The following is a 17474-nucleotide window of genomic DNA, read 5'->3' on the forward strand; positions in this document are numbered from 1 at the left end:
CTTTGGCACTGTTGTAACTTAACAGCACTTTCCCCCAACAGTTCAAAGTTATCTGTTTTTATGTCTCATAGAACATGTTTGTTTGTGTGTTTTAAAACAGGCTCAGCAAGACTTTGGCGAGTGACTTTGAGCTTCTGTGGCAATACATAACCAAAACACATGCCATGGCTAAAATCCAGCAATAGGTTCTGTGTTTGAAGGTGTAAGTATGGCAGATAACAAATTATAAATATTGCAGGAATTATTACTTCTGGTTTTACAGTCTGTTTGCTGCTCAGGCATCCTTGGATTTCTAGGAACCAGCAAGGAAATCTCAAGTAGAGCAGAAAGCACATTGATTAACATAGATTCACGTCAATGCAGCAAACTATTTTGCAGAATTATCCTCCCAATATTCTTGGAACAGATCCCCAAATGTGATCACAAATGCAGAAGAGGTGCATCTTAGAGTATTATTTGCAATAATAATAATAAGTGGTGTTTCAATCCCTCTCTGGATCCTCCACTTAGTTTCATTACTCATGACGCATGTGTGTGCAAGTTGTACTTGATTTGACGAAAGTCAACACAATAAATTATATAGTTGGTGGGAGAGTTAAAGCAATACTTTCTGTTTCATGCTTTTATGATTTCTGTCACCATTGTACCAGCCACATTCCCCCAGCAAGTTCAAAGAGCCCTAAAATCTCTTTATAGATGCAGGCCTATTAAAGCGCCAATGCATGCTACTCCCCCTCATTCTCCGAAAGGGAAGGATTTTTTTTTAAAAAAAATCTTATCAGCTCTGAGACTTCTCTTAGTGTACTACAAGTTACAGAGAAAAACATCTGAGAAGCCGATCTTTTAAAACACACCATTGACTGAGTGTGCGCACACAAGTATTGTTAGGACTACCTTATTTCCCCTCCGTGGCCTTAGGTGCACTTTCTAAAAGCTTTTTTATGACTGAAGAACCATCTTTAAGTTAATCACAACTATTTGGAAGGGCAACCCTCTAATTTTCTGAACACTTCATATAAAAGTCAATTGATGCAGTGTAAGGGCAGACGTGGAAAAATCTTTCTGTCCACGGACTTAATGTTCAAACATGTAAACGTATAGAAGGAGCAGATTGGTATAATTCAAAAAACTCTTGCATTATAGCTGCTCTTCCATTTGAATTTGCTAGTGTTTCGTTATGTCCTGTCCTAGCTCACTATTTTGGGCTTCAGGGTTGTTTTCCCTCCCCAAGGCAGCCCAACTTGTTTTTCATATGCATTTCGCTTCTAGCGTACACAGCAACAATTACCCAACCGTCACAACAGACATTTTGATTTACACCACACTATCGCTGAGTCGAATAATTCAGTGGTGACTCAACAATTCTGATGGCATAACTCCCCAGAAAGAAAGAAATCACGCTTCTCTCTCTCTCTCTCTCTCTCTCTCTCTCTCTCTCTCTCTCCCTGCTTTAAACACTGTTTTATACACCTGCTCTGTTTCAAATAAATCAGTGGCATGACTTACCTGTAGAAGGCTGTTGGGGCCGCTTCTCTCATCGCAAAGCTGTTCGGTTCGTTCTCAAGGTAGTAAGGTACCTGCTGGCTGGGGTGATGAATGAAAGGTGAAAGCTGAGGTGCCGTCTGTAAGAACACAACCGGGCTCGGAGGAACATTATTCAAAGAATGAAATCCTCCCAAGTTGCTGGACCCAAATGACTCTGTCGTAGGGGCATAACTGAGGCTGGGTGAGCTGTACACCGGAGCAGTAGTGGAAAAATCATAAGCGGCACCTTCTGGGTAGTTGAAAACTCCAGTTTTGCTGCTGTCCACATACATTTCACTAATCGGCCGCTCCAGAGGAATCTTCAGCTGAGGTCTGCTGAGAGGCTCTAGTTCATTGCCTTGTATCTGGTGCAGTAAAGCGACACTGGAGGTTTTTGTGTGAAGGGTCATGGTCATTGTTAGTGGCAGAGAGGGTGCTATATCTTGGTAGGGTGTTAGAAGAAGAATCAGCAGCTGGCAATCCACCTGAAAAAAGAGCAGAAATCAGCTTGAAATAGGGCAAAACCCATGTTTTCTGGCTAACAGATCTGAGTATGCATGTATCCAGCTAGTCCCAGCAAGGAGGAAGATATAACTGAGCAGAGTCTAAGCACAGGGAACCGTGTCGCTCCTGCTCTCTCTCACTCTCTGACTCTAACTTGAAGTACTTCTCATCTGAGCTAATATGCTTTACAACAGTGCTGGCAATAGGCCAGATACTTTTGCCTTGCACTGGCATTGGTTTAAACATCACTTGAAAAACAATTAACTCTGGATTTATACCAAATCATTGTTTCAATGTACTAGTTGTTTAAGTTTTCTCTTTATGTGGCTCTGATAATCAAAGGCAGGCATTGAGGAGCAAATGGGTTGGGGCTTTTAAGTATTCCGAAGGCTAGCACGGAGCCTCGTCTGTTCATGTTGTATACCCCTACCAGGCTTCAGTTATTCTTTCTTTGTCTACTTCCTATCCTGTTCATTTTCATGTTTGTTAGAAATATGGAAAGTGTATACTGTAATGACCCTGGGTAGGACTACAGTGCAGTTGAGAAGTGGCACGGTAAAGTGTGTTTTTGTGAAGGCACACTTGCTTGCTCGTGTGCAGCCAGCCACAGACTGTCAAATTCCAGAAATCAAAGAGTGTTCTGTATCTAAGTCAGAGAAAAGGCACACAAACATGCCTAGTGCAATTATCATGATTCCTGGTATTTAGTAGCAGAAAGCATTTTTTTTTTTTTTAAGAAAGAAAAGAAAGAAAAGTTAAACCTGCAGTTATGCTGCCATTGTGCTTATCAGCATGCTTCTTTCCTTTGAATTGCGAAATCAAATAAAAATATATAGTGAAATCAGTCATTGCTTAAACATGTAGCCTCTTGACATTTAACCACATGTTAGCTGCATGGAAAACAAAGAGCTAATAAATCTAGCAACAACAACCAAAAGTCTAGGTTTTTTTTATCTTCAATTTAACATTGAGACCAATCTATAAAAAGCAGAGCTTTGCAAATATCTAAAGGGATCATTTTAACATATTCAAATAAAAATAAATTTAAGACAAAACAGACTTCAGAATAATTTATTTTGCCATCTCATGATTTTTAACTTTGTAGAAACAAAGAAGCCATTAAATTATTCAAACAGATAGCTTCACATCTATCTATGCTCCACTGGTTAAAAAACAAACAAAACCTTTTGTGAAACTGAAACATAGATAGCCAAGTGAATGTATGAATGCAATTCCATACTTAAATGCTTATTTGTTATTCAGATTCAAACCCTTATACAAATGATAGATTGTTTTAAACATTTTTAGCATATACAACAAATAACATGCAGAAATATGAATGAATACACGAATTTGCCTCTATAACCAAAAAAATAGTTTTGAAACAATTTTATCACAAATTATGAAAAAGGACTTTGTTACAAATGAGTAACAAGGTGCATAATTACATAAGTTGTGTTTGCAGTGAATAACAAAATTGTACATTTTACAGAATGCTACCTTGTAATATACAGGTACCATTTACAGCAATCATATCTGAAGACGATTAAAGATATCTTGAATCTCTTTGGATCTAAATCTGCTAGTTTTAATAGATATTCACATTCATACTTGCCCCTACTAGCTTTAATAGATGGCAGAAATCTGGTGAGGAATTATGGTTGTTGTAAATATGCCTGATATGCACAAGAAGGAAAGAAAGATGCACATACCTGAGGATACAGACAGATCCTACAAAAACTCTACAAACATGCATGCATATATGCCCCAGAGCACAAGTGAAAGTGTGTGTGTGTGTGTGTGTGTGTGAATCTCTCTCTCTGAACACACATGTGTTTGCAATTTTCATAAGACACCAATGTAACTCCATTCGTATATCTACTGAAATATGTGAATGCAGTAGTGTTGGGTTGTAAGTTTAAAGCTGGCTAATGCATACACGAAGTTTATTTGTGCAGCCATACATTTAATCTAGCATTATTATATTTTCCAAACCAGGGGTCCAATGAAATAAGAGCTACAAACACAAAGGGTAATGAACATGTTTAAATGGAATTTATACCACATTATTTTGAGGTTGGAAAAAAATGCTACAGCAGAGGGTAGATTAGAGATTGCAGACAAATGTAATTACTGTACACAATTCCCTGACAATGTTAACATACCTGAATCATAATTTCAACATTAAACTGAACTTGCTGAGTTTAAGGGGAAAGGCGGAATCTAAACTAGACATCCAAACCAGGATCCCATTCCCGAGACAGGAACCCACAAGTTCAACCTCTCACAAATTATGCCACATAATCCAAACTAAAGTATGCAAATAGGGTGCAGCACATTATGGCGTCTGCAGAACATGAGTTCCAGAAAACTCAAGGAAGTGATCCAAAGCACATTCAACAGAAGGAGAAGACCTCTAAAGATCTACCTTGACAGGATGAGGGTCAATAAACCAAAACTGAATTCTAAATATATGGGAAGGTGGCTCTCACGTCTGGCGGATTAGAATTCTTCTGCTTCTGGATAAGCAGTCTCCTAGAAGTAGCAGGTATGTAGCATGGAGGTGCTCCTTGGTTTGACAATGTCACATGAGGATCAGGTAGCTTTGGTGCAACAGAGTGCCTTCTACTAAAGGTAAAGGGGCCCCTGACCATTAGGTCCAGTCGTGACCGACTCTGGGGTTGCGGTGCTCATCTCACTTTATTGGCCGAGGGAGCCGGCGTACAGCTTCCGGGTCATGTGGCCAGCATGACTAAGCCACTTCTGGCGAACCAAAGCAGCGCACAGAAATGTCGTTTACCTTCCCGCTGGAGCGGTACCTATTTATATACTTGCACTGTGATGTGCTTTCGAACTGCTAGGTTGACAGGAGCAGGGACTGAGCAACGGGAGCTCACCCCATCGCGGGGATTCAAACTGCCGACCTTCTGATCAGCAAGCCCTAGGCTCTGTGGTTTAACCCACAGCGCCAGCCGCATCCCACCTTCTAGCTTTGACCAATTGGTCAGCTTTGGCTGTTTCAGGGCAGAGATAGCCTGGCAACATTTACCCTTATTCTGGAAACGTTGTAGCTAGATTACATTGGGATTACCACAAGCCAACTAGGCTTTTCCATTTGGCCCATGAGGGCATTTTCCATACCACAGCCACCTGCCTCTCACTTGTCACACCAGGTGTGGAAAGGTAAAGATGCAGCTGGATTGGCCAACCTGTAGAAAGCAAGAGTGAACTCCCCACGCTGATGCATACGGAGTACAATCCTACCTAGTTTGGGTGCACTAGTGAGTTCCTCTGAATCCCCTAGGAGTGCTCCTCTGGGGAGTTCAATCCTGTTTGGACACTCTTTCACTCCATCCCCCAAGGGGCCAATTTTGACAGGCGGGTGGGACAAGGATAGTTTGGCCATGGCGATTCATGTATTGGCAACCTCAAGACTCAATGATTGCAATATGCTCTTATGTCTGGTTCAGACACTACAGCTAGTGTAAACATCATAGGCTAAACTGTTGGTGGGGGCAGACTGCTGCCAGCACCCCACTTCTCTGATGAAAAGTTTTCACCAGCTGCTCATGTGCTACTGGGCCAGCTCCAGGCTTCTTGTATTTATTTGAGGTCATTGGGGGAGTCAGTTAGTAGTCCCCCATGGCTCAGATACACGGCTCATATTCACCAGGAGCAGTGTGTTCAGTGTTTTAGGTCCAATTTTATGTAACTCCTTTTCAGTTGAGGTCCCTGTTGAATTTCTGGCAACTTCTGATGGTATCTTTCTGTCTCAAGAAACAATGGAGTGCGCCTCCAGGCAGTGGGGGGGGGGGAGTGTCAAACATCTGTGTTAGCAGTACTGAAGTGACCTTCCATAGTGTACAAGCCTAGGAAGTGTATGGAGGTCCTAGGCTGCCCAGAGAATGACACCCTCCCCTCAGCCTCACTAATGTGGTCCAAAAGAAAGCAGAGTCATACGTTTGGCACGTGCTTGGCTCGGGGAGTTGCTGGAAGGAGGCGTACAAGGTGCCATCCAACCATCTTAGGGACTCCCACTTGGGATTTGTGTAGGGTTTCTTCTTAGCCTTCTCTTCTCCCAGATATATCCTGCAAGACAGCAGGGGCTTTGGATCAGAGCTTTCTTTCTCCTAGATGGGATACCTTCCCAGGTTGTTAATCCCATCTGCCTTTCAATTTCCTCTACAGCACATGCAGAAACCGTCTTGTTGACCGTTGGACCCACTATTGATCTCATCCGCTCAATCCGTCAGACTCTGATTTAATTGCTTTAACTTATATTTATTTTCATTGGCTTGTATTCCTTGTACACCATTTGTACACTTAGAGACAATTGTAATTAAGTGGTATATAAATTGTAGAAATATAAAATAAAATGAATAAATAAATAAATCCACCTGTCAGCCACCAGGTATCATTATAGTTAAAGCTTGCCTGATGTGTTTGTTGTCAGTTTCACATCTGTTCAGTTTTGTTTTGTTCTGTTTCCATTCTGTTTTGTTTTCTGCAAATTGTTCTTCTAAACCACACAGAAACTGTGTTTAAACTGTATACACTTCCTTAAATTGTATTTTTGTAAGCATTTTGTCCAAAAATACTCATTTTGGTATGCATCCTCTACCTCTACACACTTTTAAAGCTGAGAACTGCATTGCAAAATTCAGAGAAGTGTGAAATCCAATGAGTCCCTATACTCCAATTTGCATATTAATCAGGAAAACACTTTTTAAAAAAAATTCAGCATGTTTATAAATTATTTTGTATCCCTACTTAAGACATTTTTATTTGGCATGGAATTTTAAACGATTATATCACCTCAGTCTGCTTTTGGTTTCTATCGTCTTTTGTTTCCTCTCAATCTATAAATTACTAGGAAGTAATTTTATTGTATTTGCACTTTGAATAATTTTATGGCTGTTGTACACCATCAGAAATCCATTGGATGACAAGTATTTTTAAAAGCCAGTCTCTGTGATTGGCACCTGAATCCAACAAAGAGTCCATTATGTTTGCACTATGTGTGGGGTACAACCCAGCCCAATGCAAAGGACCTCGCCATCTCTTCTCCTCCTCTTGCCAACTCACCTACAGGGAATTAGAAGTTTTGGACTACAAGCAGTCAGGATGGAGGGAAGCTGTAGTCAGGCAGGCTGAAGACTGACGGTGAAGTCATGCTGAAGGCCCTGGTAACCTCACTTAGTGAATGACCCAGATGGAGGGGGGGGGGGACCAGCTCTGGTGGTCTCATCATTCAGCAGTACAACAGTTATTTATTTAACAGAAATCAAGGTTAATCACATAGTAGGCACGGAACAAGCAGCTAATATACAACTACATAGGAAAGGGAAAGTAATTTCAGAAGAAGTAAAAGGGTGGAGTCTCAGCTCCAAGGCATAATAACTAAGAGACAATATTTAACTCTATTATAACCAATTACAACACTGCTCCACCCTTACTTTACAACTCAGACATAGTCCTTCAAGTAACATAAGAGCTCTTTGCTCTCTCACTGGCTCACACTTCTCCTCAGGAGTGGGCATCTCCTCTAGATTCATCTGTCCGTCACGGGTGTCTCTGACTTTGTAACAAACAGTTTTTATGGACAGCCCTGAACAACCAGGTTCAGAATTCTCAATTACTCTCCAGGGCTCTGGTTCTTCTTGGGTGACCACTCAAGTACTTCAGATGCATCTATCCACATGGAGATGTCACATTAATATTTACAGACTACTCACTATTAGAAGATTGCAACTTTGAATGCTAAAGGCCCCGTTTGTTATCAGGTCATCCCTGGAATCCATGTAAGTTGGTGGGTACTGAGACTGTGTGGGAAGAATGAATTCTGAACCTTTAAATCTTTGACATGGTAGTAATGTAGGGATTTTTAAGTAGTTTGTCCCCCCCCCCAATACTTCTCCTTTCATGTCAGGATACAGTAAATCCAGATGAGTCCTAAGTCCCCTTCCTATCAGCAGTTGGCCAGAACTTATGCCTATGATAATTTGTGGTATGGTCCTGTACTTCTTTAAAATTCCTCACTGCTCCTTCAACAAGGTCATTTGAAGCTGGGTGATAGGATGATGTTTGAATGTCCAATGGTGAAGGATGATGGGAACTGTAGTTCAGCAACATCTGGACGGCCAAAACGTTCTCCACATTTTGAATGAGCCTCTGTGAAAAAATCTTCTTCCCTAAAATAGGGGCCCAGCATAGTCTAAATGCAAAATTATTTATGTTATTTATTTCATAAAATCTATACACCGCTTGATTGTAGAAAACCTCAAAGCGGTTTACAAAATGATAAAACAATAAAATCAAGGAAAAAATCACAACAATACATTAAATCATTCAAAAGTTAAAATACTAAAGCAGACTGGAATTACTTCAACTTCCTAAGCATCTGGGTAAAGGTAAAGGTAAAGGGAATCATGACCATTAGGTACAGTCATGGCCGACTCTGGGGTTGCGGCGCTCATCTCGCTTTATTGGCCAAGGGAGCCAGCGTACAGCTCATGGTCATGTGGCCAGCATGACTAAGCCACCTCTGGAGAACCAGAGCAGTGCACGAAAACGCCGTTTACCTTCCCGCCGGAGCGGTACCTACTTGCACTTTGACATGCTTTCGAACTGCTAGGTTGGCAGGAGCAGGGACCGAGCAAAGGGAGCTCACCCCATCACGGGGATTCGAACCGCCAACCTTCTGATCGGCAAGTCCTAGGCTCTGTGGTTTAACCCACAGCGCCACCCACGTCCAAGCATCTGGGTAGGCTTGTCTAAACAAGAATGTTCTTAGCAGGTTCCAAAAGAATACCATGTGGACACCTACTTGATCTCAATAGGCAGGAAGTTCCAAAATGTAGGTTCTTCTGGTGCAAGGGGGTCTGTGCTGGAGTTTCTTGATGCAGCTGACATTGGGAACAGTGCTTAACAACTATTTCCAACCACTAGACATCACTACGAGCTACAGCTTTCATCCAGAAAATTCTTGGCAGGCACCTCATATAAACGTTGCAGAACCCTTTGCTGTTTTTGTCATGGTAACACCACCTGCATGACCCACAAGATGCAGGGATAATATAGCTCGGTTCTATATTCATTGCCCGGAATTCATTCCTGGATTCTGTTGCGGCCCATGTAAAATGTAATGGATTACCCCAGATAGTACAGGAGTCTGCTGAGTCCACATTCTGATCTGGAATGCCTCTACAGGGGACAGATCCAGATGTTCTAAAAGCCCAGTGATTTCCATAGGGCAATCTTCAAAAGAGGATGGTTTTAGCAAATACTATCTTAGGATTTGGAAGATGGTCCTGATCTTTTGCATGTGATGAGGAGAATGTAATCAATCATCACCACAACTTCCAGGATGTCCTTTGGGAGCTTTTTCATGGCCCTTCGGAATATATCTCTGGCTGATGAAACTCCATAGGGCAACCTGTTACACTTGAATTTCTTGCAGTCCTCAAGTTCCATCTGCTGGTAAGCCTGGGGCATGTCCTACTTTTAAAATGGAGGCCTTCTCCAAGCAATGCGAGCAAGTACTAAGTTCTTGGAATGGGGTAAATGTCTAATTTATAAATTTGATTGATTATGACTTCTTATTCCAATCTACCCGGTTCTGTTTCAGTTCTCCCTGTGAGAGCACAGGGCACTGCTCTGGTTTTACAGTACTTTGGCTGGCTGCCCTCCTGGTATAAATACTGGCTTTTATTCCTCTTACTGTACCTACTCCTTCTTGAAATATTTTAGGGTGGCTCTCGAGAGGTCTGACAATTTCTATGCCTCTATTTTACTTCAGCCATGTTGAACCAAGCAAAGTTTGGCCTTTCTTCCTTTTCTATTAAAGCCTTTAAGACTTTATGTTGACCTTTGTATGTGACTGAACTCTTATTGATCCTAGGACTAGGAGATTTCTGCCAGTGTAAGTCCTTAATTTCACTATTCTCTTGGCCAATGGACTCAGGTCTCCTTTACATTGTTGGTAACTCTCTTCATTGACAACTGTAACAGAAGCCCCTGACTCTACAGTATTTCCATGCCTACTGGTTGATTACTGAACTGCACAGTTACAGTATAAGTCTCCTTTTTTTCTATTACACAGTAAACCAAGCGGATCTTCTAATCTGCCTCCTCTCCCCTTTCCATCTGTAAATAATAAGCTTTTTGTTTTCTTGCCTCTCTCTTGGACTGACTTGGTTGTGGAACCAGAGAACCTCCTTCACGATTTCTTCCTAAATGCCTAGGTTTTATGAATTTATAGCATTGGGACATTCAGTGTTTACCAACATAGGCTGACAGCATTCCTCCTCAACAATAGCACCTTTCCAGATCTCTAAACATCTGCTGTGGGCTGCAGACTTGACTTATAGACTTATTTTGAGTTTCTCTGTTGTCAAGATGCAAATCCTGTACATTTGTCACCGTTGCTTCCATGGTAGTTGCCACCTTTCTCATAGGTCTGATCCCTATCATCCAGTAATTGCTCTTTTTATTTTTTTCCATGACTAATTCCACACACATATCTGTCTCTCAACGTTCCCTCCAGATTTCCAGAAGAACAGGGTTCAGTAAGTTTTTAGAGATGAGCTATATACTCTGATACAGATTCACCTTCCTTCAACCTCCTATTATGGAATTTGAAACGTTTCACAATTATACTTGGCCTTGGAATATAGTGGTCAGACAAGATCTTTTGCAACTCTGCCAAACTTTTATCCTCTGGCTTTTGTGGTTTTAACAAGCTTCTTAAAAGGGAGTAAGTTGAACATCCACAAGCGCTGAGAAATGCTGCCTTTTGTTTGTCATCTCAGTGATTACATTAGCAAGGAAATAGTGGCCCAGTATGTCAACATATTGCTGCCATTCTTCTGTTTCTGAATTAAATTCCTCAGTTTTTCCACAGGATGGCATACCTGGGTTTTTTTCTCATTGCCACTGTTAAATTCTTGTTTATTTAATATATAGGCCCAGAATAAGAAGCATACACACTACATAGGAAAAGGAAAGTAACCACAAGAATAAGCTAAACAGTGGAGTCTTAGCTCTAACTATCATAACTGGAGACAATATTAAATCTATAATTACTGATTACACAAGTAGATTAGTTCTTTGGGGTCATCTGACTCCCTAGGCAAAGAGGATTGTGGTTTGTACTGTGCAGGCGCAACTAGGACAGTGTATAATTCAGGAAGACAATTTTAAGTCCAGCAGTGGCTGGCTTAGGGCAGCTGGCTACTAATGAATGGTCACTGTTCCCTCCATCCTGGGATACAGAAAAAACTCCATGGAGAGTAACAATGACAGAGGGTCTCGTGTGGCTGCTTAGGCATCCATCCATCCACCCACCCACCCACCCCCCACCACCCAAAATGGCACAAGCTTCTATGGCATTTGCATATGCTAATTTATGGGTATAAATACAAATTTATAAATAATGTCTATAATCTAAATAGAAACAAAATACATCTCATCATAGTGGGGAAGACTGCGACCAAGTGACTTCTGTGTCTTCTCAGTCATCTACCAGCTGCTGTTGATGGACAACTTCAAGGTCTCTGCTCTCCCTTCATATAATTACTTTGAAATTAGACTTGTACCACATAAGAGCCTCCTTCAGTAGAGGATTCTCCACTGAAAGCTCTTTAAATAGAAAGTTGCACTCTGTAATGTAGGACCTATGACCATCATAAGAAAGCCCCCAATACCTCATTCAGATTCTGCTCAAAAACTGAATGTTGCTACCCAAGGCAAAGCAGGGAGAGGCAAAGCAGGCAGATGTGTAATGAACTGCACTGCTGGGAGGGTGATTAGATGGTACCCAAAATGAGCCGGGCAGGCCTGACCAAATGTGAGGATACACCAAGCCAGCAAGTATTCCTTTCCAACTAGCACTTGCCCAAAATGTGTCATCAAATAGTAGCACAACTACTGGGTTGTAAACCAAGCCTGGTAGCTGAGCCCTATAAGGCTAGCAGAGTAAACTGATCCCCCTGTGCTGGTCTAGTTTCCTTGTCATCAGAGTTACAGCAATTATTTTCAAAGCCATCTTGCTGAGTAATGGCTTTAAGTTTATACTCTGCAGAAGATGTATTTGATTATGTGGCTATTATTTTCAGAATTGTAGTGCTTCCAAGGGTTCATTCTCTCCTCAAGTGGTGTTTTCTGAAAATTATACATAAGAGCCTCTGGTAGAGAATGTGGAATCCAGAATCTATTGAACAAGGCAGAGAATGCAGGTAGAGAACTTGTGGGAGAAGGCAGAACATCCAAATGCCAGTCTATGATAGAGGAAGCCTAGAAGCATTATTGAGCATTTTATACTTGCTGTGTTTTAACACAAGCCAGACTGGGCCAGCCATGGCAACCTATGTCCTTTCCTGAAGGCACTGTGTACTGTACTAAAACTGTAACCAAAGCCACATTTGAACCACTTCTGAGCACCGGTATTCCAAGAAAGTTGTTGACAAACTAGAATGGAGTGGAGAACAGTGTTAGGTAGGAGTTCATACCTGTTGTATGGTTCTGGGAATATTGGCAATTCACTGAGCTACGCGCTACAACCCATAGGTCCCATTCCTGGTCAGTCACCACCAGTTCAAACTCCATGAGTGTATATGTGGAAATGAGATTTTTTTGCTCCTGCACTTTAATATTTGTTTACACTGAATTGCATTTGCAATTTTATTGCCCATTCACTCAGTTTGAATTAAGTTCTTTTGGGGGCTGAACGATGAACAGTGTCTAGTTCATCTAAGTTCATTATCTTACGTGTGTGTTTGACTTTTTAGATTATTTGGGCCTTTAAACTCAAAGATCATAATCGCTTGGGAAAATAAATTATACAATTAACATTTCTCTGTTTTGATGTTTTCTTAATTTTCCTAAGTATAGTTTATACATTATCTTTCTGCTACATTAACACCTGAAACAAAGCAGTGCTAAACCAGAAAACTGAACAATTACTACAACTGATTGTATAAAGCCTTCTTTTTTCCAGTAAAATGGCAAAGAGGCTATTCCTTTTGCCAGCTTGTTGTAATATTCCAGCTTCAATTTATAATTTCCAACCTCTACACTACTAAATATATTGGAGTCCTGTCCTCATTTGACTCTATTCACCCTACAGCCATGAGGATGATAAAGATCCAGAACATAAATCATGTGAGTAAACATTAAGGATCTATGCACTTGAACTCAGTGAAGAGACGATTGTTGACAATTTTAAATAATAAAAGGCTGTCTCAGACAAGGGGTTGTAAAACAGGTGCGTAAGCCACTGCCATTGCAATATACAGCCCCCCCCCCAAAAAAAAAAGCTTTGGAGGGGTAAGGTTTCAAAAAGACTAGCTCAAGTCTCAATTATTTCCGTGGGTCTACTCTATGTCTGGATCCAACCAAAGGTTTCTTTGTTTTCTACATAATTCATAAATCTTGAGGAACATGATCATATTTCTGGAATACATGGTCTGTTTATTTCCCTTTCATTTATCTCTGTCATTCCAAGTTCCCAAGTCAAGAGAAATGGAGAAATGGTGCATTCAGGGTTCAGGTGTATGAAGATGGTAACACTGGTTGTATTTCTGGACCTCTCAAAGCCTTTTGGTGATTTGTTCTTTGGGGCTGCTAAGCTAGGTGAGCAATCTTACTAGATGCCCATAGTCCTACTATGTACTGCGATACCTTCTTTTGTCTCAAGCAGCATGCTCTGTTTACACAGTCTCTTCCCTATGATCCCTGCACAGTATTCTCCATCACAGGAGGCAGCCTATGTTGGTAGAAAAGGATCTGAAAATTTGAAATTGAAGTACTAACAAACAAATGAAAACTGACAGATCTATAGCTCTTTGATCAAGTGAGCAGGACTTCTCTTTCTCTTACACACATATATGAAGCTTAAGACTGTACAAGGTTTGTTTTTCTTTAACTAAAAATGACAGAAGAGCAATATCTATTTGCCAGTTTGCTGTCAGTTTTAGTCTTGGGTTTTCAAAAACTTTTGTATGAGAACATGATCACAAAAAGTTGGCCATCATAGAGCTGAAATCCACACTGAGCTTTAGCTATCACTATATTTGTTGGGTAAAACTTCATGTGAAACCACAGCAGGATGAGAGGATTAACAACTTTACAATGGAAAACTGTAGAACCTATTCCATCAGAAAGAGGAAATAAGCTTTCAGGCAAAGACAAGACAGAAACTGGGCCAGCAGTTTGTCCACATTCAAGCATTGCTGGGAGGCAAAACCACAAGCAGAGAGCCAGAACTCTAGAAGAAACTCCACCATAGTAATTTGAAATCAAGTTTGAGTGGTTCCAGATTGCGTCTGCATTCCATACTGTAGACATTGTCTTTTAAAAGAGCTGGAAGGTACAAGACAACCACCACAAGAAACACAACATGAACATTCACAACATGAATGGTGTTAAAAAATATATATAAACTACAGTAGCTCAAGAAACAGATATGTGGAAAGAAATGCCACCAAAAACTCATGTTATTATTATAAGCACTAAGTATATTATATTGCCTACTTTTCATATTTTGGGTGCTTTTTGAAATCTGCCACCGTTGGGAGGACAGTCCCTAATCCAACTATCGTTTTAGGGCCAAAGTTCAAATTATGCAAAAGATCCATGACTGGAACTTCTGGCTTGCTAACATTTGTTATTGTTTTGACTTTTTTTAAAAATCAGGGGCTCCCAAATAGATCAGATAGAGGGAGAGGAATTGAACTAGATTGTCGTTTGCTATTGTTGTTTGCTAAATTGTTTGCTATTTTCTGTGCTGGAGAACAATACAGACACAAGACAGTATCTGTATTTCTTTGTCTACCTAGCAAGTCAAACAACAGCTGGAGGGAGAAGGATTTACACTGGGAAATTAAATGGGAGAGAAACATTATTCACTAACCTCGCCCCATTTTTCTAGCCTTCCAGATAAATATATTGCTACATCCAATCTAACAAGAGGGAGATCCCCTTCCTGTGCTGCGATTTAAAAGAGATAAGCCACCCCCCCCTCCCCGGCCGACTGGATTGGCGGGCCAGGGGCCATGACATGGGGCTTTGCCAGCCGCCGCTGTGTGTGGAGGACACGTGATCTGACTGCAACACCATCCCACTTGGAAGTGGGGCGACTTTCTCGCATAATAAGCAGTATGTCCTTCAGTCATGCAATCACATAGATCAGGGATTGGAAACTGGATCTGGCTGGTGGGATGGATCCAAAACACACACACTCTTGTGGGCCATTTTGACAGGCAGACTGCATCCTCTGTGGCAAGAGCTGTGGCCCACCTGTCAATCATATGGCATCAGATGATTCCACTTCAAAGCAAGAATTAGAAATGTGTTCCCAATTTGTCCTTTCTTCCCTCTGCAGCCATAGCTTGAATTCAAGCTATGGCTGCAAAGGAAGGTTGCTGGCTGCACCTGCTAAGGAAGGAATGAGAGTGCATTCCATATGGGCCCCCATTGTTTCCTTGTTAGCTGCAATTCTACATACTGTAAGGTGACAGAAAAAGGGGGCCACATTCAAAAAAGCATGGAACCAGCAACTAAAAAGGAAGGATCAGTGAGCCCCCAGTTCTTCCCTTTCAGGCTGGTCCCAGGGTTTTACCTGTCCCATGCCTGAAAGGTAATAGACAGGTGACCACAGCTCTTGCCACAGAGGATGCAGAGCCAGTGTGGTGTAGTGGTTAAGAGCGGTAGTCTCGTAATCTGGGGAACTGGGTTCGCGTCTCCGCTCCTCCACATGCAGCTGCTGGGTGTCCATGGGCCAGTCACACTTCTTTGAAGTCTCTCAGCCTCACTCACCTCACAGTGTGTTTGTTGTGGGGGAGGAAGGGAAAGGAGAATGTTAGCCGCTTTGAGACTCCTCAAAGGCAGTGAAAGGCGGGATATCAAATCCAAACTCTTCTTCTTCTTCTTCCTTGCTTTTTGTAACTGTGTATGTGGAATATGATGGCATAAGCATTAAAGTAACCACCTCATATTTAGTTAGTTGTATTTTATACCCGGCGCTTCTTTCAAAAGCTACACAGAGCAGCTTGCAACATGTGAACGATATAATCAATGCACTAATATAATAGAAAATAACAAATTACCAACACAACAGAAACAGTACAGTCAAGCATTAAAACACCATTACATGACTAAGGAGAGCCAATGGCCCACTGGAATAAAATTGGCCCCACTGCATGTGTTAAAACTAGTAAAGATTGAGTCTCTTACATCCTACTGTCTTAGTCTAATAGGCCTCAACTTCTTTTTTTAGTACAGACACTGTTGTAATCTCTGCTGCCAGTATTTCAAAGTAGAAAAAAAGTTTCCACTTATAGGAAATTGTCACTGGTGAACGAATGACAGCTTTTCTCATTCATCCTGCATCGAGATGACAGCTCCAATCAAATACAATTGTAACAAATTGGTTAGCATGACCATAAATCACAACTCTACATTAGGGGTGGAATTTTCTGAAAATCCCTTTGCTTTCTCCAGTGGTCCCATTCTGGGTCAGGCTCCTGCGTCTGCAATTTTGCACTGCCACTTGCTCTGATAAAGCTACTCCCCATCTACCTCACAGTGAACTATGGAGTACCTAATATTAACTAAAGCTGAAGCTTGGAGAACCACCCCACCAAAGTTGTCCATAAATGTATTCTTATCAAGTCATGCCTACACCACAAACTGTAACTGATAAACACACATACATAGATCTCCTTTGGGGGCATAGCCCACCCAATGAGACTACCCAAGCAGAAATGACATCCATTCAAAAATAGCTTGATCCCATAAGTAGATTCTCGCGGAAGCAAGCAAAGGAACTCATACCATACTCAATGTAAGTTTCCTGCCCAAAGTCCTGTTTGATGTTAAACACAAATGCTGTGAATATGTTCCCATGTGAAAGTTTACAGTCACTTAAATGTGATTTCCAACACTGATGGTTAAATGCCTACTTTCAGACATTCACAACATGCATCTGGATTTGTTGGCATTCACATTTCAAAGTCTAGCTTGTATGAACAGCAACCTGCTATATGAAACTAGTATTTTTTTGCAACTGAGCTTTTCTTTGTCTTATGTACAAAATACAGCTGGTGAATCTGAGGAGATAGCTTAAAGGATTTATCCAATATGGTACAAATTATATGGTTAATTTAAGAACAGAAGGAAAGGATTAGAGAATAATCCCAAAGCATATGGAAGTGGCTTTAGAATAGTTGCACATCTCTCTATCAGTTTCAGGCATGAGTCTGGTCCTCCATAATTTAGGAAACCCAAGGAGATTTGTGTCTGATAGATAAACCCCTGGCAAAGATCAATAGAAGAAGGGCTGAATTGACCTGAGAACTTATTTTGTTATGGGAAGACAGGCATTCTGACCTGAGGCTTATCCTCGTAGCCTGCAAAAGCACCCTATGCAGTGAGTCTAGGGGAACGTT

General features: G+C 41.2%; 1 protein-coding gene across 6 annotated transcripts in view; it reads right to left on the reverse strand.

Annotated features, from left to right (window-relative positions):
• The window catches only part of ESR1 (estrogen receptor 1), a 201512-nt gene that overhangs the window by 110718 nt on the left and 73320 nt on the right, over window positions 1-17474 (reverse strand). For 4 of the 6 annotated variants that reach the window (XM_028723695.2, XM_077925904.1, XM_077925899.1 and 1 more), the window contains exon 2: window positions 1507-2009. In XM_028723695.2, coding sequence (XP_028579528.2) covers window positions 1507-1940 — 434 coding nt within the window. In that variant the 5' untranslated portion in view covers window positions 1941-2009. Of the gene's footprint in view, window positions 1-1506; window positions 2178-17474 lie in introns of those variants that run through there. The other 2 variants (XM_077925902.1, XM_077925903.1) reach the window with 1 other exon arrangement.

The sequence above is a fragment of the Podarcis muralis genome, chromosome 3, assembly GCF_964188315.1.
Source record: "Podarcis muralis chromosome 3, rPodMur119.hap1.1, whole genome shotgun sequence".
Lineage (NCBI taxonomy): Eukaryota > Metazoa > Chordata > Lepidosauria > Squamata > Lacertidae > Podarcis > Podarcis muralis.